At 33.6% G+C, this 27,535-nt stretch overlaps 1 protein-coding gene across 1 annotated transcript; it reads right to left on the bottom strand.

Moving 5' to 3' along the window:
* LOC110633686 (kinesin-like protein KIN-7K, chloroplastic) lies at positions 1–27,001 on the bottom strand. The gene is made up of 24 exons (XM_058143755.1): positions 26,632–27,001; positions 25,966–26,248; positions 25,749–25,846; positions 23,783–23,872; positions 23,632–23,684; positions 23,012–23,077; positions 22,871–22,924; positions 22,659–22,718; positions 20,393–20,471; positions 14,530–14,597; positions 14,379–14,441; positions 14,086–14,190; positions 12,432–12,536; positions 12,173–12,280; positions 11,950–12,096; positions 8,590–8,772; positions 8,246–8,404; positions 7,442–7,663; positions 7,201–7,341; positions 6,993–7,118; positions 6,855–6,905; positions 6,404–6,451; positions 6,099–6,302; positions 1–843 (listed from the first exon to the last, which is right to left on the bottom strand). Exons 2-24 carry the CDS (start codon positions 26,211–26,213, stop codon positions 307–309), a joined length of 3,015 nt encoding a protein of 1,004 aa, XP_057999738.1. The 5' UTR covers positions 26,214–26,248; positions 26,632–27,001; the 3' UTR covers positions 1–306.
* Positions 27,002–27,535: the final 534 nt, after the last annotated feature.

The following is a 27,535-nucleotide window of genomic DNA, read 5'->3' as shown; positions in this document are numbered from 1 at the left end:
TTCTTTGCATTGTCAATTTTATATACGTATCATTAATTGAACAGGCATTCACAAAGTGACCCACATGAAACAATGGTGGGTGATTAGTTCATACAAATATTGACAGCCAACAAATTGAAGAAACAAAAGACAGGGAAAATAAGCCGATAGGCTCATTTGCTAAAAGAAATTTGAGAAGAAACCAAGTCATTTGAAATACGCAACGTAATGAAACAACTCAGTTTCCTGCACAATAGGTATCATACCTTGTATTAGAAGCCCTTAGACACTGCCATAATTTCTGAATGATTTCAAACGCCAAAACCATCAAAGCTCGGAGTTCAACTCCGTGTTATCCGTATCAGCTCCATGAGACTTTTTCAACTTTGCCACAAGAACCCACATGTTGGCAAGTTCATTTTCAAGATAAGCTTCTCTTTGCTTGGATTCCTCCACCTTCCTTTGAAGTTCAGCCTCTCGTTGATCTTTCTCTAACAGAGCAGCTTCATATTGTACTTCTCTTTCTCGACTCATGGCCAATTCTTTTTTCAGTTCTGATGCTGCTGGCCCAACTTGGTCTTGGCGTTTCATGTTATTATCTCTTCTGCCATTCCGGACTGTGCTACTTGTTCTACGCTGTGTGGGCGAGTTCTTTTGTGCTGCCAGATCAGCAGCTAGTCTCTCATTTTGATTCATGAGCTTGGCAACTTCTTCTGACAATGCCTTGAGCTCAACAGCAGCAGCTGAGGCTAGCCCTTTCGCATATGAACTCTCATCTGCCAATTTTTGGTTCCGGGTTTCTAGTTGTTCTTTTGACTCTGTCAGCATAGCAACCTTTTGCTTCAGTTCTTCAATCTCAGTGGCCTGATGGATAAAAAATGAGGAATCAGCTACAAATGTCAAGTCACGTGGCAAATAAAACTTCCAAAGCCAACACAATTAACTTGAGCTTTGATATTTGTCACCACTAAGGACTCAAAAGGAGGACATGCAGATATTCCAGTTCGGTCCATACCTTCTATTTCAAGTTAATGCCAAATTGGGAAGGCACTTAACTCTGTAAGGGTTGTGCAATCGGTTGGCTTGATTCCGAACCAAGCCAAAATAATCGAAAAATAAATTTTTATAAACTGAACCAAATTATACAAGAAAATCAAATCAGACCAAACTGATTTTTTTGGTTCAGTCAATCGGTTCTACCCATTCTCCCCAGAATCCAAATTACACAACAGAATGCAAACAATCAGATCCCCTTTGCAAACAATCAAAATACAACAATACAATCAAAGCTGACACAATAAAAAAAACAAAGCTAAGAAATCAAAAGAAGAGAAACAAATTCAAAGTCAACACAATCAAAATCAAGGAATTACAAAATCAAAAGTTGAGAGAGGCTTGCGGCGTAAGCTTGCAACTCAAAAGGTAGAAGCCGGTGAGAATTTGGGTTTGGTCACTATTGAGACATTTCCTTCTAATTAGTTGATGCTGTAATTATGTAATCGGAATTAGGATCCTTGTAATTATGATAGCTTCCTATTTGGTATTCTCTGTAACTGTATATATTCATACCAAGCTTGCTATGAATGCATCAAGCTTTTCTTATCAAAAAAGCCAACAAGATGATTATCGGTATTAGATACCATTAGTTTAAATAGCGGTAACATGAATTAAAAGAATGAAAAGAAAGCTTGCCGATTGTATCAATATCGGCATTCTTCAAATATGCCTCCACGTGAGAATTTGTGTTTGGGGAATTAAGTTTCCACGTCTTTCTTCCCACGTGTTAGTAGAGAGAAGAAAAACAATATTTCCTTTTAGTTTCTTTTAATAAATTATAAGTTTTATTTATTTCTTTTGTTCTATTTAATTAAAACTATATTTAATAACAATTAAAAAAATAACAAAATTATTAAAAATATAATAAATATTTTCTTACCTTTTTATATAATTAATTATTGTAACTTTGAATTTTATATAAATTAATTATTTACAAAAACAATTTGTTTTAAGAAATTAAAAAAATTATTTATTTCTTTTTGTTGTATTTAATTAAAACTACATTTAACAACAATTAAAAATACACTAAAGTTATTTAAAATATTGTAAATATTTTTACCTTTTTATATAATTAGTTATTGTAACTTAAAATTATGGGTAAATTAAATAGACAATATCAAAACTTAAATGTATGTAATAGTAAAGCACTTTAACTTTAACTTGTAACATAAACCCCCTGATCTTTAATTTAACATAAAACCTTATAATCTTTAATTTAAGTAAACATAAATTAAAATCCTTATGGCTTTTAGTAATCGATTTCTAAATTATTTTTACTGATGTGACACTTGTTAAGTTAAAAAAATTATATAATTTGTCATTAATTTGACACTTATCAAGGAAAAAAAATTTAATTATTCTCTCTCTACCCACATTTTTGACAATCCAGATTACACAGATAGACACTTCCATAACTCAAGACCTGTTTACCCGAAGCTACCAAGACATTAAAATATAATTTTTTGTAATTTGATATGTAACATGTCAACATAAATAACTTAGAAACTAGTATTGAAAGTCACAATGAGTTTATGCTACTTAAATTAAATATTTGAGAGTTTTGTGTCATAAATTAAAATTTAAGTACCATATTGTTACATACCTCTAAGTTGAGGTACCATTTATATAATTTACTCTAAATATTTTATATAAATTCAGAATTTATAAAAATATTATTTTCATTTATTCACCTATTTAATTATATTTTAAATTAAAACTATTTTTAATTATAAAAAGGCTTGATGCTTCACCTTCTTCCGATGACATTGGTGCATTTTGTTTTCTTTTTCTCTTTAAAAACTACCAAACTAAACAATTGTTTGTCCAAACGACAATCTAATTTGGCCAATTGAGATAAATCAAACTGGGAAAAAAAAAATAACAATAAACCTCAACCATACCAACAGCAACAAAAATAATAAGGGCATATTCGATATTATTGCGAGAAAAATACATTTTTAATATGTTGATTAAAGTACTAAAAATTAATTTAAAAATTAAATTTGATACATTCTAGTTATAAGAACTCTAAAATAATATAATAGTTTTTTTTTAAATTTTTTTTCAACCACATTTAAAATAGTCTCTTTTTTTGAAAAACAATTTTTTAACCCAAAATCTCAATGCCAAACAGGGCATAAGAAGAAAGGATTAGCCACATTTGCACCACCTGCCCCTGCTCCTTATGAACACCCATATTCCCACCTTATTCGCCTCCTATATTAAAATAATATTTTTGTAAATACCAAATTTATATAAAATTTTAAGTTACAATAACTAATTATATAAAAAGTTAAAACAATATTTACTATATTTTTAATGATTTTGGTGTATTTTTAATTGTTATTAAATGTAGTTTTAATTAAATAAAACAAGAAATAAATAAAAAATTTAAATTTGTTAAAAGAAATTGAGATCACATTTTTGTAAATACTAAATTTATATAAAATTTTAAGTTACAATAACTAATTATATAAAAAGGTAAGAAAATATTTATTATATTTTTAATAATTTTGTTTTTTTCAATTGTTATTAAATGTAATATTAATTAAGTATAACAAAAAGAATTCTTAATTTGTTAAAACTAAAGGGAATTATTTATTTTCTTGTCTCCACTAACATGTGGGAAGAAAGACGTGGAAAGTTAATTCCACAAACATAGATTCTCACATGGAGGCATCTTTAGAGAATGCCGATATTGATACAATTGGCAAGCTTTCTTTTCATTTTTTTTTTAATTCATGTTAATGCTATTTAAACCAAAGGTATCTAACACCAATAGTAATCTTGTTGGTATTCTTAACTTTGCCAATTAGGCCAAAATCACCCTAGTTTGAGAATTAAATTTCCATTAACACAGATTCCAAAATTTATTTTTTCTTTTCCACAAGTTTTGGCAAAAAGCTCATATCAGAGCTAGGGTTTGAAGTCCCTACTCTATTTCTTTTATTTTTCTTCTCTATTTTTCAAGAAAAGAAACATACTTAAAAAAAAAAAGAGAGAGAGAGAGAGAGAGAGACTCAAGAAAAAAAAAAAGTAGACAGATTTAAGAAGAGAGAGAGAGAGAGAGAAGGAGGGCGAATTAAGAAAAGAAAAAGAAAAAGAAAAAGAAAAAGAAAGAGAAAGAGATGACTGATTGGGAGGGAGAGCTTGATGATGAATCCATGACTTTAGCAAAAATCTCACATGGGGAGTGTTAGAATTGATAAGATTTTTCCTTAATGCATGTGATATGTCTCATTCAAGAATCCCATGATTATGAGGAAATCATTAGACTGATTACCAAAATCTTAGGAGTGATTTATGATTTATTGATATCATTCCATATATATCATGCATCTTTCATTATAAATATAGAGTTCTTGTATTATGTAAGATACACAAAACAAGAGGTTTTGTGTCCGTGGATGTTAAGCTCTCCATATCCAAACCATATAGATCTTTCTCTTGCTACTTTTCTCCCATCATTTCTATCTTTCTAAATTTCAACAGTCACGAAGATTACAGCAGCCAGCAGTTTCAATTGTTAAATCGAACAAACTTTAAGAAAGCGGCAGCGACCAACTAGATTTCCATCTCCGCCTGGAACAGGTGTTTTCTCTTCCCCTTCTGAGAAGAGTCTTCTCTGTCTTTGTGGAGGACTGGAGCCACATGTGACAAAAGAAGAGCAGATAAACCACTGAAACTCTGAAGACAAAGCCAGCAAGAATGAGATGGCGAAGGAAGAACATGGGCGATTGAAGAATGACCAATGATGAGATGCTGCCGGTGTGATGAGCCCAAAGGAACAGAAGCGAATGACAATGAAATGGAGAAATGGGGATTGATATAGAAATGAAAAAATGGAGAAATGGAATGGGTCAGTGACTTTCTGAAGAAATTATCAAACAGAGATCTAAAGAGAAATGGAGATTGAGAATTCGAGATGGAAAGGGCAGTGAGGCAACAAAAAAGTGAGGGAATTATGGGTTTTACATTTATAAGGGTAGGAGATGGTAGCCTATAAACTTAAAAACAAGAGGATCTCATTATGGGTATTAAAGTTTCAGTTGGTTCGGTTAGTTCCCCTTTTTTATATGACTAACTGAATCAATAAACCAAATTTTTTAAAACTCAAATCGAAACTGAACCAATTAGACCTAATAACTGAACTGAAAAACCGAACAGGTTGTTTTAAAACTCCATCAGCTAGCCTATTTTTCAGTTTACAGTGACAGGCTATGATCAGGCAGAATATAACCCCAAATCCTACTGCACAAACCAGACAACATCTGCACAAACCACAGTATACACTAATTCTATCAGTACTCCCTATATGATTCATTAGTTCTATATTGCAGGAAGAAATCTTACTAAACGATCGGCTAACTCACTAAACCATCTCATGGAACAATGAACTTTGAGAAATCAGCACAAAGTACATCAGGTTTTATATTAAGGATTTTTCAAAGCTAATGTTATAATTCCTCAATCCTCTCTATCCACAAACCTATGGTGCACATAATCAGTGACATTCAAATTAGCATCCAGCTTCCAAAGGAGGAATCCTGAAGACCATTCACTCCATATCACTTCATATGAAGTATAATTGAGCTAAATAAACCATTTCAATGCATACTGGAGTTAATGAAGCAACTAGTTTAGTTTCAACATAATGACCACAGATTCAGAAATCAGACACAAAATGGAACTTGGGGGAAGCGGATACCAAAGAAAATACATTTTATGTGCTTGCCAACCGCCTCTGTTAATAGCTACATGATTGCCAAGTGAAAATTAATTTGAAACCTCATCATTTGGTTGAATTAGCTAATCTGACTTTTGAGAATTGTAGCACAAAGGGAAGTCAACCTAGTGTCACTTCTGTTTCTTAAGATGTCTCCTAGAGATAGTGGACCTTCAAAAATGCCCAAGTCTCACATTGGCTTATCAAGTATGGTTTTGTTTCTCTCTCTAAGAATGTTTTCCTCAAAAGAAGGGGAAGAAAAGAAAAGGATATGATATAAACTCACAGTTTTAAGAACTGAGTCCCAATAAGGCTGTCAAATGCTTTAAGAACAAACCTGAGCTTGTCGAAGCAAATCTTTGTTTCTATCTTTTGTCACTGCAATTTCCTTGTCAACCTGATGATGCGCATGAAAGCTTTTTAGTTCAGAAAATCGCTGTGAGTAACCGGGTAGAGGACTAAGATTTCTCAACTCTAGCGCATCAGAGAGCTGCTGCTTCAAAGAGACAATTGTCTCCTGCAATCCTTCACATTCACAAATCTGATAGAAAGGAAACGTTGAGTTACATTCTGCTCTCTGCTGATAAACAAAGAAAATCATACACTTGAATACATAAAGATTTGGTTAAGTTGCTTTTTGACCTTTTGGTTGAGCTGCTCCTGAATTATCCGATTATCTGCAGCTTTAACCTGAAAAGAGGAATGATAGGAATCACTTATCAGAAAAATTAAGAAATCAGATGACTAAAAGCAGAATACGTGGATAGATTATTGACTAGGAAGTTTATAAACAACACAGGAAATTCTCAGTGCTGCATTTTATATGTACATATTGGCATGAGACAGGTGTATTCATATGAGGTACATTCACTAGCACTATTATGATTTCAAAAAATTATTTTGAGGTTTGCATTCATGACTCCAATTTTTTACATAAGATTACCTCAGATAGAAGATGAAGCATCCAAAAATCTTAAGAATTAAGAAGCAAGTTCATATAATTTTATTTCAAATGGTTATCAAACACATCCTTAACAAGTAGTGCATACACTAAAGAAATCAAACTCATGTCAAACAGTATAATATAGATCACCTCAAGTTCAAATGACTTCTCATTCAATTGTGCTGTCAGTTCAGCAATTGTCTGCAGCGTAAAACAACTGAGAGCTTAAAAATAGACTTGCAACCATAGATAAGCAGTTTGCGCAACCATAATTGAAGCTAAACTTACTTGTGATACTTCCAAATTATCTATCTTATTGTGTGATGCCATGATGGAATTGGCAATTTGGTTTTCCAGCAAAGAAATTTGTTCTTTCTTGACCTTGATTTCATTATTCAACCTCTTCATCTCCACCTTAAACACAAAAAGGACAACAAAATGAATTTTCTAGGCCAAAGAAGCTAATGACAAAATGGATTTGGAAACTGCATAGTACATGAATCTGTTCCTTTTGGGGATTCCTTGAAGCCTCCTCCGATAACCGCTTCAAAGCACTTGAATGGAGTGCCACTTCTCCAGACAAAATTTTCTGTTGCTCCCTTAGAAGATCGATCTGATCGCTTGTTTTTATGCTAGTCTGAAACAAATAGAGCACAGGAATATAAACCCGCAGGCTATGTGCAATCCTACCCAAAAAGATGTAGTACACTAATAAGTTAAAAGGACTATCATCATACCGAAGGAGTTTCTTGACCAAGGAAATTGTCCTCAGGAACTTCTCGATCTAGTCTAACCTCAGATAGACGATCAGCTGATGGAGAGCTTTCCATGAGTAAAGGATTTGAAAATCTGGATTCATTATGAAAAGGGTTGTTTTCTGCTTGAGGCGTTGAAGGTGTACTATTAGATTTTACTCCACTTGATTTATCACTACTTGTCCCCAACGCATTATCTCGTTTCTGGAAAAGAATAGTAAATATTTTAGTTCAAGAGGTAGATATACATGATACCAGAAGAATAAAGCAGAAAGGAATGGCTATACCAACTCAAAAGTGTCAAAATTTCACTAGCATACTCAACATGAACTTTTGATTGCATACTGAAGCAAATATGTTAAGCCATAGATAATTATAGTGACACTGATCAATGCTCATATGAGATATACCGTCAAGTCCACCAGCCACATGCAAATATTTTACTTATTTTTAAGTATTTTGCATGCTCAGCCTAAGTACAAACTAAGCACTAGAAGGAAAAACGAAAGAGAAAACCTACAATCTAAATATATGAATTGCAAAAATGAAATAATAATAATAATAATAATAATAATAATAATAATAATAATAATAAAGAGTGGAAATAGCTAGTCATGAAAACATATCTCCAAATGTCCAATTTCTATGGGTGAATGGCTGAAATTAGCAAGAACGAGAATATGGTTAAAACCCAAAGGCTGATATTTCAACATTCTAGATAATGAAATGAATGGCATTTAGAATTTAGCTAATAGTATTGCCAACCAAAATCCACAAAATACATACCCGTAGCTTCAACCAGTTTAGCAATCCATGCTTCCGGGATTTCTTCTCCTCTTTAACTGTATCATCTGTAGTTTCACTGTTCCCTTCAAGAGAAACGTACAATTCAATGTTTTCATCATCGAACATCAAGTCTCGTCTTTTGTGTGGTAGGTATGCAAGCTGCATATTAAACATAAGCAACTACAATCAGATCAAAGTGAGTTGAGGTAGGAGGGAAACTCTCATACACAAACAGTACTATAATCCAATAGATGTCAATTAGAAAGGTACTAGAGATAAATTAAATTCATGGTCCTAAAGGGAAAAAAATCCAACAAAAAAATTGAACAAATATACCATATTACCTCTTCTTCTCCAAAGGAATGTCTCCTCCTAGGACCATGACGGTGAGGATACCTTGATGATTGTGAAGCATTAGAGGAGACCAAAATTAACTTTGTCAAGCGTTGTATTCTGCTCAATAAAGCTGCTTTGGCTTCTTCTTCTTGTTCCAATCTAGATTGCAACTTGACTTGACCATCTTCTAGCTTTACATATCACATTCAGGCATCAGATTATTTTGCATCAAATAAAGGAAGAAGAAGAAGAAGAAGAAGAAGAAGAAGAAGAAGAAATCAGGTTTTCACAACTTATGAAAATGACGTACCACACCACTTCATCATATGTTTACTGTTGAAATCTATTACCTATAGTGGACATAAATCTTTTTATGACTTATTTTGGATGATGCAGTATAAATCCACTGAAAATGCATCTGCCAAAGTCGGTGGTGTTGTGCAATATCCATCCACAATTTTACACTAATGCAACCAGACAAAATGCAATAAAAATGCATGCAGCAGAGTTGGGAATGTGGCTCCTAGATGGTGTAACATACTAACATTAGAGCTCAGAATGAAATACATCCATGTAACGCAGTAACAAAAAAAAAAAAAAAAAAGAGATGGCCTGGCCCAATACCTTTTTTTAAAAATAAGGGAGACATACAGAGTTGCTCAAAATATAGAGGAATTAAACTCATGAGCCATACTATGAAGTTGAGGGAGAGAGTTGTGGAACATCGATTTCGTCATGATACTTCTACCTCTCCCAATCAATTTGGCTTCATGCCCGGTCGTTCAACTATGGAAGTAATCTTTCTCATTAGAAGCTTGATGGAGAAATATAAAGATGGGAAGAAAGATTTACACATGGTTTTTATCGATTTGGAAAAGGTTTATGATAGTGTTCCAAGATATGTGTTATGGAGAGTGTTAGAACAAAAGAGAGTATCTATTAGGTACATACAAGTGTTGAAAGATATGTATGAAGGAGCAACTACTATTGTGCGCACAGTGGGAGGGGACACAAGAGATTTTCCTATCTCAGTTGGATTACACCAAGGTTCAGCTGTAAGCCCTTACCTTTTTACATTAGTTTTAGATGAATTGACGAAACATATACAAGAGAGTATCATTTGGTGCATGATGTTTGCGGATGATATAGTTCTGATAGATGAAACGCGAGAAAGCTAGAGTTTTGGAAAAGTACTCTAGAGTCAAAGGAATTTAAGTTAAGTAGAACGAAAACAAAATACATGCATTGCAAGTTCAGTGAAGGCCAAACTGGTGATAGAGAAGGATTTAGTTTGAATAGAGTGGTACTGTCCTAAAGTAATCACTTTAAATATCTCGGCTCAGTCCTTCACGTAGATGGGGGATGTGAGGAGGATGTTAGTCATAGGATTAAAGCCGGATAGTTGAAGTGGAGACGTGTCACGGGAGTTTTATGTGATTGCATGATTCTCAATAAGTTGAAAGGAAAATTTTATCGTACAGCCATACGACCGGCTATGTTATATAGTAGTGAGTGTTGGGCACTGAAGGAGTCGTATGTGTCTAAGCTAAGAGTTGCAGAAATGAGAATGTTAAGGTGGATGAGTGGCCATACTAGACTAGATAAAGCCCGTAATGAGAGTATTAGAGAAAAAGTAGGAGTGGTACCAATTGAGGATAAATTGAGAGAAGAGAGATTGAGGTGGTTTGGTCATGTGAAGCGTAGACATACGGAGGCTACAGTTAGACAAGTAGAACACATTAGGTTAGAGGATAGAAAGAAAAAAAAGGGTAGGCCTAAACTGACTTGGAGGAGAGTAGTATAACATGACCTAAAAGCATTACACATTTCCAAGGATTTAACCCAAAATCGTTTAGAGTGGAGAAAGAGAATCCATATAGCCAATCCCAAATTTTTTAGATAAAGGCTTAATTGAGTCGAGTTAAGTTGAGGGTCTGGCCCAGTACGATAAAGAGCCAGAAGGCCCAAAACTTTAAAGACATGTATTCTATTAAATGCTTCCCATACTTATTTGCTTACGGTTAACTTATTTGACTCACACAGGCTATTTATTAAATATATGGAACATAATTTTAGCACAGATAATTAAGCAGTCTGATAGCTAAAACATAGCAGAACTGCACCAGCCACCAACATACAAGAGTTTGAGCGATCATAACTCAGCTCAACTAGGCCCCAATACAAGCTATTTGAGTATGCTAAATAAATCCTTTTTCCTACATTCAGCTTTGTTAAGAGCCAAACTTTATAGCATGTGTTGGCAATATTAAATCCTGAATTAGGTGTTTTTTCTAATGCAATTAAAGAATAACAACATACTAAAAGGCCAAAACGTGAACCTCCGTAATGGCATAAAATTGCACAGGAAAGAATAAGTTGTTTAGGGTATCCTGTAGACATTATCTATTCTAGTAGAATGTTGTGCACATATGAATTAACAATTTCTTGCTTTCTTGGTCTCAAAATAACTATAAAAAAAAATAAAGGATGAAATATTGCAAATTTGCAAAAGCTGAATATTGTAAAATATTTGATTGGTCAAGAAACAATTATTTATTTTTTAGTAAAATTTTACCATACAGCCATACGACCGGCTATGTTATATGGTAGTGAGTGTTGGGCACTGAAAGAGTCGTATGTGTCTAAGATAAGAGTTGCAAAGATGAGAATGTTAAGGTGGATGAGTGGCCATACTAGACTAGAAAAAGTCCGTAATGAGAGTATTAGAGAAAAGGTAGGAGTGGTGCCAATTGAAGATAAGTTGAGAGAAGGGAGATTGAGATGGTTTGGTCATATGAAGCGTAGACATACGGAGACTTCAGTTAGACAAATAGAGCACATTAGGTTAGAAGATAGAAAGAAAAAAAGGGGTAGACCTAAATTGACTTGGAGGAGAGTAGTATAACATGAGCTAGAAGCATTACACATTTCTGAGGATTTAACCCAAAATCGTTTAGAGTGGAGAAAGCGAATCCATATAGGCGACCCCAAATCTTGGGGATAAAGGCTTTGTTGAGTTGAGTTGAGTAAAATTTTATTTGCCACACTGCAGGCTGTCAATTGTAAAAAAAAAAAAAAATTCTACTTCTTAAACATTTTATTCTATTATATTTTTAAAATTTATTTGTGTCAAATTTTCATGGTTTTGACCAACCTAACATTGGATTTTAACTTGCTATGACAAATCAACATAATGTGCTTTATGATTGCCTTATTTGTTCACATTTAGGCTAAATATACTGATGATGAAACGTTGAATTAGAAAAGAATTTGAGAAGTTGAAAGTTCTCTAAATAAACAACGCTTTGACAAAGATAAACAGTATGTCAAAAATTAAATGTTTCACTTGTATCAAAAAGTGAGTGTACCTTTTGTTTTAGGAGGACAATATCATCTTCTACCATATCTTTCAATTGAGGAACTGTCACAATACCTTTCTTCAATTGTTCTAATTCTTCCTTCAAAGAGCGTATCTCATTTTGATACTTCTTGATAAGTGATTTCTCATCAATAATCTGCAATTTGAAACCTTAGTTCAAACTTTTCCAAACAAGATTGTTTTAGACATGAACATAATATGGGGGAAAGTACCTTATTCTGTGCTGCTTGAATTTCAATGTGTTTAGCACGATGGGCAAATTTCAAAGTATTATGTGTCTCTTCAGAACTGCTTGATGAAGGAGTAACAGTGCAAATAAGCTGTAAGTTTAGACAAAAGATAAATGGATAAGTAGGGGCCAGACTGCCAATTCATGAAAATGGATAATGATGCAAGTGTAGGCAGAGGCAAGACATGCTTCATGAGTATCCGAATAAAGGAATTAGGAAAAAAAAAAATTCTCAAACATACTGATACACGGCCATGACCACTTAATGAAGACTGCAGAAGCCTGGTCAGTTTAGAGTCCCTATATGGAATATGAGAGGCCCTCCCATCTGTCAACTTTGATATAACCTATGAAAATCACAAGTACCAAATCAAAGGCAAGTTTATCCACATAATGTAATCATGAAATTATGATAGGAAATTCACTGAAGACTATCAGATTCAACATAGTACTTCATAGGACATTTACAAAAACACCCAGTAGATAGTTCATAATTTCATCATTTCAGACAAATTCCAATACAAATAATTGGGAAAATAATGGATAGTTGTAAAATTAAATTCTAAATGTATGATATATGAGATGGTATATAACATTTTAGGAATGCATGAAACACCACAAATGATACATCTACATGTTTAGATCTTGACCCATTAGTGAATAAAACAACAGATATCAGAATATCTCAAATAAAGTCAAGAAAATTATAAATTTAAATCTTTGAAACACCAGAAGTTATGAAAATACTCAACTAAGCCTTAAACCCAATCTAGTTGGGAATCATAAATTATGAAAATAATCATAAATAGCTAAACATATAAACCAACAATGAGCAGCTCAATGGCTTTCCCATCGTGTACACGTTTTGGGTTTTATGTGAATTCATGAAAGAGAACAAAAATTACAAGGAACAGAATATCAGTAAACATGATATAAGTACACACATATCCATTTATTTGTTGAAACAAGTTTGTCCAATCTGTTTAATTTTAAAATTAATTCTTTCAAATTCTGAAACAGAAAATAACCACCGTTTTCAAACCCAAACTAGTCATTGAATGGAAGAAGAGAGAGGGTCAAAAGATCAACTATGAGTGTGTGTGTGTGTGTGTGTGTGTGTAATAGTTTTATTATTAATATAATTATCAAAATAAATAAATATGATGAATAAGTTGGTCTTTATTTCTTAAAAATTGAAATTTCAACATTCATCAAGGTAATTTTTTTTTTAAATGGCCAACATAATGAAGCATGAAACTTAAAACCCTGTAGTTAATATAATTTTAACTTTAATTTTAATATTTTTAGGCTCAATTTTCAAATATTACCGCAAAGAATTCTTTTGATTTTAACATTTACTAAATAAATAAAATTATTTTTTATATAAACATGATTATTATTATTTGAACAAACATATCCTTAATGTCTATTTAAAATGAATGAACATTATAGTTTGTTGGATTTATTTTGTTTAACATAAATTAAAAAAATGATAAAAAGTATCACCAATGGTCAAGTAACCAGGTGGCATGCCTGTCCTTGCCATTAATGTAAGGATGTAGCTTCAACTTTTCATTTTGAAATTTGTCATTGTCACTTAAATGCAAAAAGTTAGAACCATGAATTTTCTACTGTTTTCAGTCCAGTTCACCAATTCAACCTTCCATTTGACCAGCTCAGAGCCAGTTCTGAGTTAAAAAGTGTTAGACCTAAACTGGACCAGTGACGAGTTCCTAGTTAACAGTTTGATTAGCCGGTCGAGTCTGGGTTCAAAAGTGTTGCAAATAGCATAATTTTTATGCAATGTTGAGGCTTTAGAAGGTAGAATGGTAGATCACAAGAAAAATTATCAGCTATTGATCAACTGATGAACAGCAATGGTATACAAGGCCTCACAGTTCCAAGTGTTAGCAGGCTCTTATTAATGTAGGATCCTTCTTTCCGTCTCATACCAGTAGTTTCAGCCTTTGAACTTTCTGAACCTGCCAGATCGATGAGGTTCTGCAGGTATAAGTAAGATATGGACAAATTAAAAGATGTCACTGAAATCAAAATACATAGCTATATGTAAAAGAAATCAGTAAAAGACAAGATGTTGTAAGTTGAGCAAAAAGACCAAGTTCAAATTATAAACATAAAGAGGTGAGCAACAAGTAACAGCATTGGCATCAGCATCTCATAGAAATTACCAGTTGAGACAAATTTACAGCTTCCCCTTCACTATTTTCACCACATGGGCTACTCTCTATTGTCTGTACCAAAGTGATTGGAAATAGATTAAGGGGTAACAGAAGAAATGAATAAATAAACAAATGATTATTGAAGACAGTGTGAGATTACCAGTGTAAATATTGTATGGCTCCGGCTGCTGAGTAAATTAAAATTTGTAGATCCAACATGTCTATGCTCTGTGCCAAACAGAGAAATCCAATCACCAATTACACGGTGAAATTTGTAACTTTTGGTATAAATTACAATACTATCAGAATCTATGTTCTAGCAATATAAAATTATTCATTTTAATTTTCAATTTCATTGAGAATTCGTGAGACTTGAATTTTGCCTTTAAATTTTAGTACATAACTACATTGCTTGTATAAAGATTCAATTTGAAGAGCTCTATATATGGGCTTCAGATTTGAGTGTGACTAACTTGAAATGGATAATATACATGAACAGAAGATTATGGAACAGAATTTGAACCCACCTTGGCTACCTATCTGTTTATGCCATAACATAAATATTGGTGTAAAGACCATAATCATTCAGAAACTCGGACTCCAGCAGAGAAGCGTTGGCATTAGATCATTTGACGCAAGAGAGATTACTTGTTTAATGAATATTTGATGCAAGAGACATTACTGGAAAATTGCTTTCAAAATAAAATATGGTTTATATGAGTAGTTTTATGCCTTTTAGATTGACTAATGCACCTAGTACAATCATGAGAATAATGAACTGTGTTTTGCGTGCATTCAATGGTAAGTTTGTGGTAGTATTCTTTGATATTATAAAAATATGAAAGAACATATGATTCATTTGAGGTGTGCGTTTGAAATGCTTAGAAAAGAGAAATTGTATGTTAATCTTAAAAAGTGTATTTTTTGCATGGACAGAGCTGTGTTTTTGGGTTATGTGATCAGCGTCAAAGGTATTAAGATGGATGAAGAGAAGGTGAAAGCTATCCGTGACTGGACGATTCCTACATTTATTACCGAGGTACGTAGTTTTCATAGTTTAGCTAATTTTTATAGAAGGTTTGTTAAGGATTTCAGTACTTTAGCTACACCATTGATTGAGGGTGTTAAAAAGAATGTTAGCTTTACATGGGGTGAGAAACAAAACCGTGCTTTTAACTTAATCAAAGATAAGTTTATGTTTTGCTCCATTACTGAGTCTTTCTGATTTCACTACAACATTTGAAATAGAATGTGATGCTTTTGTGATTAGTATAGATGCTATTTTGATGCAGCAGAGATGTTCCATTGCATATTTTAGTAAAAAGTTGAATGGTACGGCATTGAACTACTCAACGTATGACAAAGATTTTTATGCCTTGGTGCGAGCGTTGGTGACATGGGAACCCTACCTGTGGCCAAAGGAGTTCGTGACTCATTCTGACCATGAGTCATTGAAACACTTGAAGGGCCAAAACAAGCACAGCCGTAGGCAAGCCAAGTAGGTGGAATTTATTGAGACTTTTTTTTATGTTATTCAGTACAAGCAAGGTAAGGAAAATGTAGTTGCTGATGCATTGTTACGCAGGTATGCTCTTATCTCTACTCTTAATGCTAAATTGTTAAGTTTTGAGTATGTGAAGAAGTTGCATGCTAAGGATTCTGATTTTGTTGTTGTTTATGATGAATGTGACAAAATTGCTTTTCAAAAGTTTTATAGGCATGAACGATTTTTATTTCGTGAGAATAAATTATGTGTACCTAATTGCTCTATGAGGAAGTTGCTTGTGCATAAGTCACATGGTAGTGGTCTCATGGGACATTTTGGGGTTACTAAGACTTCGAATATATTGAGGGAACACTTCTTTTGGCCTCATATGAAGAGAGAGTGTTTTCTAGGTATATCACATATAAGAAAGCAAAGTCTAAGATCTTACCTCAAGGCTTATATACACCTTTGTCTATATCTAATAAACCATGGGTTGATTTGTCTATGGACTTTTTTTTGTGGTTGCCTAGGTCTAGGGAAAGTAAAGATTCTATATTTGTGGTAGTGGACAAATTTTCTAAGATGACACATTTCATTCCTTGCCATAAAACTGATGATGTCACAAATATTACTGATTTATTCTTTAGGGAAGTTGTTAGGTTGCATGGTATCCCTATGAGCATTGTTAGTGATAGAGATGTTAAGTTCTTAAGCTACTTTTGGAAAGTATTGTGAGGTAAATTAGGTACTAAGCTGCTATTTTCTACTACATGTCACCCACAGAATGATGGACAAACTGAAGTAGTTAATAAAACTTTAACAACACTTTTGTGTGCTGTTGTTAAAAAGAATTTGAAATCATGAAAAGGATGTATACCATTTGTTGAATTTGCATATAACCGAAGTGTGTATTCTTCTACTGGTTTTTCACCTTTTGATATTGTTTATGGGTTTAATCCTTTAACTCCATTAGATTTGATTCATTTGCCTATGCATGAGATTTCAAGTTTAGATGGAAAGAAGAAGGTTGAGTTGGTTAAAAGGATCCATGAACAAGCTAAACAGCACATTGAGAAGAGGAATAAAGAATATGCAGCTCAAACTAATAAAGGAAGAAAGCGAGTTACTTTCCGACCAGAAGATTGAGCTTGGGTGCATATGAGGAAGGAAAGATTTCCAATTCAAAGGAAGTCTAAACTTCATTCTAGAGGAGGTAGTCCATTTCAAGTGGTAGCCAAGATTAATGACAATAAGTTGAATCTTCCTGGTGAGTACAATGTGAGTGCTACTTTTAATGTTGTTGATCTTTCCCCTTTTGATGTAGGTGAAGATTCGAGGACGAATCCTTTTGAAGAGAGAAAGCATGATGGAAATCAACAAGAACAAGATCCTAGAAATGTTCATGAGATGATTCAACATGCAATTGCACAAGAAGTTCCAATCACAAGGACTAGACTTAAAAAGATGCAAGAGTTGATTGAGGAAACAGTTGCACAAGAAGCTAAATATGGAGATACAATCCATAAATTGGTGTTACAAGAAGATGGGAAGTGGTTTAAGTGGTTTAATTTGATCCAAGTTTGCGTGGGAGATAATCAACAAATATTTTGATAGAATTGACAGGTTTCTACGCAAATTTAGTGTGTTTTTTTTTATCTAGGACAAATTTGAATAGTTTTATTTGATTATTTTTTGTCAGATTTATGTGTTTTGGGCCTTATTTGTGTTTTTGGGCCTTAGGTAGGAGTGCAACCCACTCCAGCTTTTTTTATTAATTTTTAGGGTTTTATTTTATTTTTCTTAGTTTAGGGATTTAGGGTTTCAGCCACATATACAAGGCTAACTTTTCAGTTGAACATTATTTTTTATTAAATGAATACAAGAGAGTAGTTTTTCCTAAGTTTTTTTTTTTTTTGAACTAAACTAAATTCTCCAAGAGTGATTAATCTTGTAGGGTTTAACAATTTTTATATTCTTGGTTCTTATTTGATTATAAACTTTAGGTCAAGAATCCTTAATTCTACCTTTGAATTATCTTGATTTTCAATTCTTTATAATTGATAGGTCAAGGTATTCCTTAGTGTTTGAACTTGATTTTGGCTTTCTTGGAATTATAAACCAAACCTATTCGTGGATTTCAAGGCATCATTCTTTAGGTTCAAATCAATATATATCTTGTACCTTTCATTATAAATATGAACTCTTATGTATACATTATAAATATGAACTCTTATGTATTATATAAAATGACACAAGTGAATGAAATATAACTCTTTGAGGTTTTGTGTCCGTAGATGTAAGCTATCCATAGCCGAACCACATAAATCTTTCTCTTGTTACTTTTGCCTATCTTTTCCATCATTCTAAATTTCAACATGGTACCAAAGCCTAGGGTCTGAGTCCTAAAGCCATTTTTCTCCTATATTCTCCTTCTTTCATTTTAGCCTAGGGTTTGTGTCCCAAAGCTATACTCAACTCAACTCAACTCAACTAAGCCTTTATCCCAAAAATTTGGGGTCGGCTATATGGATTCGCTTTTTCCACTCTGAACGATTTTGGGTTAAATCCTCAGAAATGTGTAATACTTCTAAGTCATGTTGTACTACTCTCCTCCAAGTCAATTTAGGTCTACCTCTTTTTTTCTTTCTATCCTCTAACCTAATGTGCTCTACTTGTCTAACTGGAGCTTCCGTATGTCTTTGTGTCCCAAAGCTATCTTGCTCCAATATTCTCCTTCTTCATTTTAGGCTAGGTTTGAGTCCCTAAGCTATTTTTCTTTCAAATTCTCCATGGATCAGAGCCTAGGTATTGAGTCCCTTCTCTGAAATTCTCTTTACTATTTTTCTAATATTTTTCTCCTTCGTTTCTTGAAAAGAAATAGAACAAGAAGTACACATATTCAAATCACCACTGTAGGACATCATTTAAGTCTCACTGCCAACCTAGACAAGAGCACCAACCGCCGGTGAGGTCACCAACAAAAGTCCGCCGTTAGATAAGGCATACATGATGTCCATGCAACATCTCTTTCTTTCCACCTTAGATCCACGCGCCAACACATGATATCACTTCCGGCCACCGTTTCTTGTCGGAGTTCTTCCTACTGAGGTTGCTTGAGTCAAACAACTCCCTCCAACTAGTCACCTCCACTTGAATCCTAAGAGAAGAGAAACCCTTTACCTTATAATAGCCATTTTCCTATCTCTCTATTTCTAAGTTTCTATTTCAAATTTATAGCTAGCTTTAAAAAAGAAAAACAAATTAAAAAAAAAAAAAGCTTGATGATAGATCTATAACTTCAACAAGAATCTCATCAAGGGGAGTACTGGAATTGATGAGATTTTCTCGTAATTCATAGGATATGTCTCATATAGAAGAATCTCATGATTATGACAAAATCATGAATTTAATTAGCAAAATAAATGGCTTAGAAGTGATTTATGGTTTATTGATATCATACCATATATATCTTATATCTTCCCTTATAAATATGGAATCTTATATATTATGTAGATTGACACAAGTGAACGAAATGTAACTCTGTGAGATTGGTGTCAGTGAACATAGGCTCTTTGTAGCCGAACCAAATAAATCTTCTTTTGTTACTTTCTCTTATCTTTTCCATCATTCTACATTTCAACAATCACCAATTCAATTACCTCCAAAAATGATAACCAAAATGCCCAAGTTTTGTTAATAAATAATTTAAATTTTTAATTAATAGTCTATGATTATTTATTATTTTTTGCTCATAGTATATAACTTATAAATTGTAATTTATTTGATTAATAATTGAATGGCCAAACCAAAACATGCTGATTTAGTTCAATTAGTATATGTTGGAATATCATTTGTCGGAACAAGTCCCACATTAGTAGTGTAAAATAAAATTAAAGGCCATATAAGTGTTGGCAAACTAAACCAAAATGGCTTAGGCTATTTTGGTGATGGGGAGCCCAGTTTAATGTGCAGCCTGCCAGTTTGATACTTATACTCCTCAGCCCATAATTCTCAACATGGTATCAAAGTAGGTCTGGGCCCAGTTTCAGTTTCAGTTCAATTTCCCGGTGTTGTCACTGCATTTCAATTTCAAGTGTCAACTGAATATCCCAGTTGCCACTTGAGGGGAGTGTTGGAATATCACTTGCGAGAACAAGTCTCACTTCAATAGCGCACAAGAAAATTAAAGGCCATACAAGTGTTGGCAAACTAAATCAAAATGGCCTAGCCTGCCAATTTGATATTTACACTCCTCAGTCCATAATTCTCAACAGTATACATAGGATTTAAAAAAATTCAAATAGTATGAGAATTTGTCCAGTTGCTTCTACATGAGAGGGGTGGTTCCATAATTCAAATTTTCTTTTCAGAGGAGAATTTTATTTGGATCACTTTGCTTTCATTAATCCTGCGACACCTTTGGTACTTTACTTAATAATAGTTAATATTCACTTATCAAGAGATGAAAATGAAAAGCCTCCCGTTAGTCTGAATCCAATTGCTTTACTTACTGCATATGACATGACAAGAGAGTTACCTTCTCCAGCTGCTATAAGGGAAAGGGCATGAGCAGGGGATAATACAACTTCTTCCTTTATTCCTTCAACAAATGTTCCCTGCAAAAACTAATTGACATCAATGAAAATGCTTCTCACAACATCTAAGAGATGCTATTTAGATAAATTAATTGGCATAGCATAACAAAAAAAAAAAAATTGCAATGCTACAAATAAAGAGTTGAAGTTTGCATGCTCCAGCACATAAGAGTTGAGAAACCGAAGCTTCTTCCTAATCTCAGGCATTTCATCCTATTTTAATGACAACAAAGTGAGAAGAACTGCCTGCAATTATTTCAGTACTAGAATTAGAAATTTGGAGAACACTCAGCCCCAGAATATCCTCATGTTAGGCAATGCAGTCAAGTACATGAGCCAAACTTCCCAGATCCTCTACGAATATCAAAACTACTATTGTTTATTGGCCCAAATATTGAGGTGCATTTTTTTTTACTTTTATCTGTTCCCTTATTAGTTGAGACTTGAGAGGGAAAGAGGCGTAGGGTTTGGGCTTGGGCTTTGGGCTAAGATAGCACAAAGGTGCTTGAATGACCTGAATATTCATTTATGATGCAACAGTGCCTCAATTCATAGCTCAAAAGACTCAGGCAGCAAAGCATCTTCCCAGCAGCACACGGTCATGCAGCATTTCAATGCAGCCTGCCCCAAGTTGTTGGCATAAAATCAAAGAAAATAAAACAGCTGAATCCCACACTAAATCCTTTCCACCAGCACAGCCTAGGATATTTCCCCAGGGAGCCACTATAGTCATCTTGCAGTAGATGAGCCGGCTTGTTATGATGCATGGAAGTGCTCAATATAACATGAATCAGTATGAAAAGTCAGACTATAAGATGAGGACATGCCCCCAGAACCAGAACAGGCAAGGACCATAACTTTCCAGCAATTTGAACCCAAAGGCCATTGCAAATAGCATGATCCTAAGATCAGAAGATGAATCTAAATTTGACTTGTGATCTAGAAGGACAATCAACAACATATCGTGAACCAACAAACACAATAGAATAGACCCAAACAATGAGCCCATACAAGCACAGGTTGAACCAAGACATCCTGCAATCGCCCGGTCTGCCTTAAGAACCAACCAAAATTGCACCTACAGCGCAAAACTGGGGCATATAACCAAGACCTTGCACAATGCTATTGCTACAATCTTCATCACATAATCAAGGGACTTCTGACCACAGGTCATGTTTGGTTGGTGCTGCACTTGGTACCAAAGAAGAAATACTCATCAGTGTTAACATTAATAATTAGCATCTTAAGAACCTTGATTTCATCTTAAGCTTCTCATCTTTCATCATATAGGGGATAATGTGACTACTTCAAGACCCTAATCTGCATATTACGAGGATTATCCATAATCATTCACCATGAGTTGCAATTGGCCTCAAGTTACAGATGCTCATCTCTATTCTTGATTCAGCAATGTCATTTGAATACAAGTTTAACAACTTTAGCCAAGTCACTGGCCTTCTCCATAAGTCTGGGAACTGGGAAGTACACTTAGGGAGAGGATCCGATGTAAATAGAGTCACATAAGCAGCAAAATATCCTAGCCAAAAGTAAGGTTTTGGCTGAGGTCATTCACCAGACTGAAACCCAAAAAGTTCACATGCCCAATTTAGTAATATTATAGTCACATGGTCCTGCAAATAACCATTAGACAGATAATCCAAAGAGCATGGTAACACCATTTGGAACCTTTCATTTAGTAAAATGCCACAATGCTCCCAACTGTATGCCCAGACAAATTCCATTTATGTCATTCCACACTGGAAAATGAGAAAAACTCTGTCAAGTACCAGAACCAACTCAATGTCATAGTGTGGCCTACCTTCACTCTTCAATTTCAAGACTTTAGAAGCCAAGTCAATAAAGTTTTGAATGCAACAAATATTGCAGGATTTTGGGAAGAATTATGAAGAAACTTTTGTTGATGGGATCCATGCCAAAGGGAAATGTTTGCGCATAATAGATGCCCATGAAGGTTGTTGGGCAATTTTTCTGTGTTTGGAATGTAATAACTGTTAACCACTTATCAGTAGTTCTGATATTTAATTTAGGAATGCGTAAAAAAACAAGCAGTAAGGTTGTGAATAATAATAAAAAATTTCAGTAGCATGGTGTTTAGACAACTGTACCAGTTGTCATTATCATAGAGAAACTAGTCATCTATTTAAAGGTAGCATGAGAAAACACAATTGCAAAATGATAAGCAAGTACCTGAGTGTCTTCTCTAATTCTTAAATTTTGTCCTGCTGGATTTAATAAGTCATTAACAACCTGAAATGAAGAAAACCCTAAAGATGGTGAAGTGGCAAAAGAGGTGAAAGAAGTTATGGCACTAGCTCACATAAGCAATGAAAGGTGAACTAAACAAGACATTGCAGAATGCAGACTAAGCAAGAAGCTAGAGAGAATGGGAAAAATCTAACCTCATTATAGATCTCAAGGTAGGAAACACGAAGAAGAAACTCTCGGTTTGGTGTCTAAGGGAAAGAAAAATGTTAGATTGAAGTATTAAACAAGGATCTAATAGATAAAATTATCAAGCGAGTCAGTTGCATATAAACTACCTCTTGAATAATACTAAAAGCATCCTTCACAGCCAATGGTATAATTCCAGGGGACCTCTGATCACCCTGTGATTGCATATTACCGATGTAAGCATGTTATTCTAATGTTAGTAAATAAAACTCACAGCATGATTTTTGTTTATAAAACATACTTGAATGATATTATGTGTTATAGCGTAGCATATAGAAATTACAACAGTTTTGACTGAGGATGCAGACATGTTATCTATCAATGGATTAGATATATACATGTGATTTACAATAGATAAAATATATGCGTGTGCGTGTGCGTGTGTGTGTGTGTGTGTGTGTGATGTCATAATGCAACCCAAGTTGCACGCACATTAACCTCAATTAAGCTGGCTGAGGGCATAATCAATTTTGTAGTCTTTGTTAGTCCAGTCAGAGAATGATCAGGCATGGATATTTGAATAGCAAAATATATAGAAGCACATTTTGATTCAACTATGAATGCATTATGTATATATTATCAATTACATCTGAAAAGCAATTTCTAAGGGAAGTAGCACAGTATGACTGAATTTAAAATTAAAAAAAAAAAGCGCAGTATGACCGAATTTAAAATTAAAAAAAAAAAGCACAGTATGACTGAATCTCACATGCATTGTGTGAGTCTTCCCACTGCTTGTTACACCATATGCAAAAATGGTTCCTGAAAAATACATTAAAACACAAAATTAAAACAATGCAAACTAAAATAAAAGTCAGAAAATCATATTTGCTAAGCATAGAACTGTTCATAACACTTACCATTAATGCCTTCCATAGCACCACTGACGATATGCTGAGCAGCAACATCATAGACATGGCGCGTTGTAGTTGTAGGGCCAAACACCCGATCTAATAAAAATTTAGGAAAGTAAGTAAATAATAAAGCAAATAGATATGAATTGGAACAAATATCATTAAATGTCAAAAGATTAACATGAATATGCTTTATTTTTAGAACGTGGAAGAAATATAGCACTCCAAGGTTTAAAAAAATGGGGATTAATAGCAATTTTTGTAGACTAATAGATTACAAATTATCAAATAACCACAGATTAATCAATTGCAGCAATCAGATTTCAAAGAAAAAAACTAAAAACAGTTGATTTGTGATAGTTGAATGCATTATCATATAAACTCCTTTACTATAATGCACAAGAGTGAAAGACTGCAGAAAATAATAATAATAATAATAACAACAACAACAACAACAACAACAACTACTCAGCTCAACTCAACTCAACTCAATTAAGCCTTTATCCCAAAAATTTGGGATTGGCTATATGGATTCTCTTTCTCCACTCTAAATGATTTTGGGTTAAATCCTTGGAAATGTGCAATGCTTCTAGGTCATATTGTACTACTCTCTTTCAAGTCAGTTTAGGTCTACCCCTTATTTTTTTTCTATCCTCTAACCTAATGTGCTCTACTTGTCTAACTGGAGCCTCCATATGTTTACGCTTCACATAACCAAACCAGCTCGATCTCTCTTCTCTCAACTTATCCTTAATTGACACCACTCCTACCTGTTCTCTAATACTCTCGTTACGGACTTTATCTAGTCTAGTATGGCCACTCATCCATTTTAACATTCTCATCTCCGCAACTCTTATCTTAGACATATACGACTACTTTAGCGCCCAACACTCACTACCATGTAACATGGCCGGTAGTATGGTTGTACGGTAAATTTTTTCTTTCAACTTATTGGGAATATTGCGATCACATAAAACTCTTGTGGCACGTCTCCACTTCAACCATCCGGCTTTAATCCTATGACTAACATCCTCCTCACATCCCCCATCTACTTGAAGAACTAAGCCGAGATATTTATTTTATATGGGCCAAATGGGGAGCCAACAACAACAATAATAATAATAATAATAACTGTCAATAGGCTACGCAACCTAATTTGTGTGGATAATGCTTGCTGATAAAAAATAATAAGAAAAGGGGTAATCAAGGTTAATATATTATAAGAATAAGTCAATTGAGTGATGTCTTTAACAACTATTTGAATAAGGTTCACATGCCAATGGAGGTGACACCTGAAGACGAAAACAATTAAGAGAAAAAGCAAGCCAAGATTCTATGCAAGTGTCCAGAAATATGATTTGGAAAATCAAAATGCCTTGCAGTAACTTTATCATTAAAAAAAAAAAGCATAGGTTCTATCAGAAGAAACTCATACAAGCAAGAGTTACTTCCTAGAAACTAAAATTAAGTATATATGCCATTGAGCTTTGATAAGAATGTGCTGATGGAAAACACGAGAATCAATAGACAACCAAGGTTCTATTTTTTGGTCAATTGTCAGATCCAAAACCAACCCAAGAGAATTAAAGACATGTTCTTAAGACCTACCACCACAGCATTATAACTTCAGCAACATCATCCATAAAGTTTGCAAAGGAAAATATTTTACAAACAACAAACATAATTATAAAGTTTAGAGGGTGACTTTGTGCTGAAAAAAAAAATCAAAAACACTTCGAAGTCAGTTTCAATCAAACTATTAGTATAAGCCGTCCATGCATATGGCAACAATATCTTCAATATTCCCTTATAAATGCCTGTCAAACAATTCAAGCAAAATATAGAAGCTCTCAGGTATATTTAGTTTTACTTGAGCTATCTATGCATTAATTTCGAAGTAAATCAAGCTTAAATAATCAATGTACTTGTAGAATCAGCTAAATATGCAAGAAAATTAATGTATAAGAATTACCATATGCATATGCGATGGACGGATTATGTTCATTTCTGACAATAGTTTCTCCATCAGCATACCAAGCAATCTCTTCTCCTTGACGAATTTCCCTAGGACTACATCATCAATCGTGACAAGAACAAAACACCCACTGGCGAATTAAATAATGGGGACAAAACGGAATGCAAGAAATGGAAGTGAAGGGAAGTGAAGGGAAGTGAAGTGAAAGGCAAACCTTAATGGGCGAAAGCGAACGGTGACAGTGACGTTTTCTTTGGATCTCGCCCCATTTAAAGTCACACTTTCTGAGTAAAAATACTGTGGCTTGCTGCGAGCAGAGGATGATGCAGGGGAGCTCTGACCATCTATGGATGTTTCTATAAATTGTTTTGAAGATGATGTCGTTGAAGAAGAATTAGAATTTATAGCTTTTGAACTGACTGAACCTAACCTCTTCGATTTTGATCCTTGTTTTGACGCCATTAACGAACCAACTGACCCTCTTTACCCAAAATTAACTAGAAATATTTGAAAAAAAAAATTAGCTCAGTAATGAACCAAAATTTGGAGTTCTTAAGCACTCAACATACTTTAGGAATCTCTTTTATAGCAGAGAAAATGCAGCACAAAAATTAAAAAATTAATAATAACAATAATAATAAAATAGGAACAAACAAAATGAGAGCAGCCACACACACACGTTTATACATAAACAACAAGAAGTAAAGCTTAATAAAAACAAAATTCGAGTGCCGCAACAAAATTGGCAATTTATTTTGAAGAAAAGAAAATCCAAGAGTTTCTATTTGGTTGGTGAGAAAATGAAAAGAAGAAAATATCAACTACGACTTGCCAAGTGAAAGCAAAGCGTAACAGAGAGAAGAGGAAAAGAAGAGCTTACCTTAATTTAGAAAAGAAAAAGAGAAATATCGAGAGGAGGACAAAGGTAGAGGAGTGCATGGAGAGGAAGGCGAGTCCTGTAGTTCAGTTACAGAGAGATCTTAGATAGAGAGAGAGATTAATAGAGCTTAGATCTAGTAAAGGAGACGGAGGAAGAGAGTGCGAGAAGCCAATGAGGGTAGAAGAAGACCATCATCATCATCACTCCCCTGGTCAGAGGTAGAAAGACAGACAGAGAGAGAGAAACAGAGGGAGAGATGGCTGTGCTTGCTGCTAATTGGCTTCTTTTCTTTTTTTTTTTTTGGATTTTTTCCTTGCCTTCTAAGCGATGCCCTTAATCAAAGGCTAACTGCATTTTCAATCCACAAGACCTGAGCTTTTCTAGACAGGAAAAGGAAATGTGTGCTACTTATTATGTATTATATATTAAATAAATATTAAAAAAATTATAAATATAAAATATAAAAATATTTTTTAAAAAATTTGTCATTATTTATCATTGTCAATTAAACAATAAATCCTTATACATAGTTTGGTTTTATTTAAATATACAATAAACTAAAAAAACAATTCAATAAATTTAAAATAAATTTCATAAAAAAATGAATTTAAATTAATCAAATTGGTCAGTTTTCAATATTTTTTATGCATCTCTAAATTTGGTTTATAATTTTATATTATGACATCATCTATAAAATATTTAGAATTTTGACTAGATTTATGGAGTTTTTTAGGGCACTTTTTGGAAGAGTTGATTAGGGCAATAAATATAATATTTATTATTAAAATTTTTAAATTATATATTTCTCTCATTTATATATAAAAATAAACTGAATTATATTATTTTTTTATTTTTTTATTTTTAATCCTTGTAAAATGCTAGTTTTCTTAATTTAAAGAGAGAA

Source organism: Hevea brasiliensis, chromosome 3, assembly GCF_030052815.1.
Source record: "Hevea brasiliensis isolate MT/VB/25A 57/8 chromosome 3, ASM3005281v1, whole genome shotgun sequence".
NCBI classification, from domain to species: Eukaryota; Viridiplantae; Streptophyta; class Magnoliopsida; order Malpighiales; family Euphorbiaceae; genus Hevea; species Hevea brasiliensis.
The sequence above is the reverse complement of the archived record's forward strand: the minus strand, read 5'-3'. Positions and strand labels throughout refer to the sequence as shown.

Bases quoted from the DNA above. Each gene is read 5' to 3' on its own strand.
- LOC110633686 (XM_058143755.1), bottom strand. From the start codon at position 26,213: ATGGCGTCAAAACAAGGATCAAAATCGAAGAGGTTAGGTTCAGTCAGT. The intron at 7,664-8,245 runs GTATGTATTTTG...ATTCTTTTCCAG, and splicing joins TAAACTGGTTGAAGCTACGG to AAACGAGATAATGCGTTGGG. The intron at 6,452-6,854 runs GTGATCTATATT...TCCTCTTTTCAG, and splicing joins AGAAGTCATTTGAACTTGAG to GTTAAAGCTGCAGATAATCG.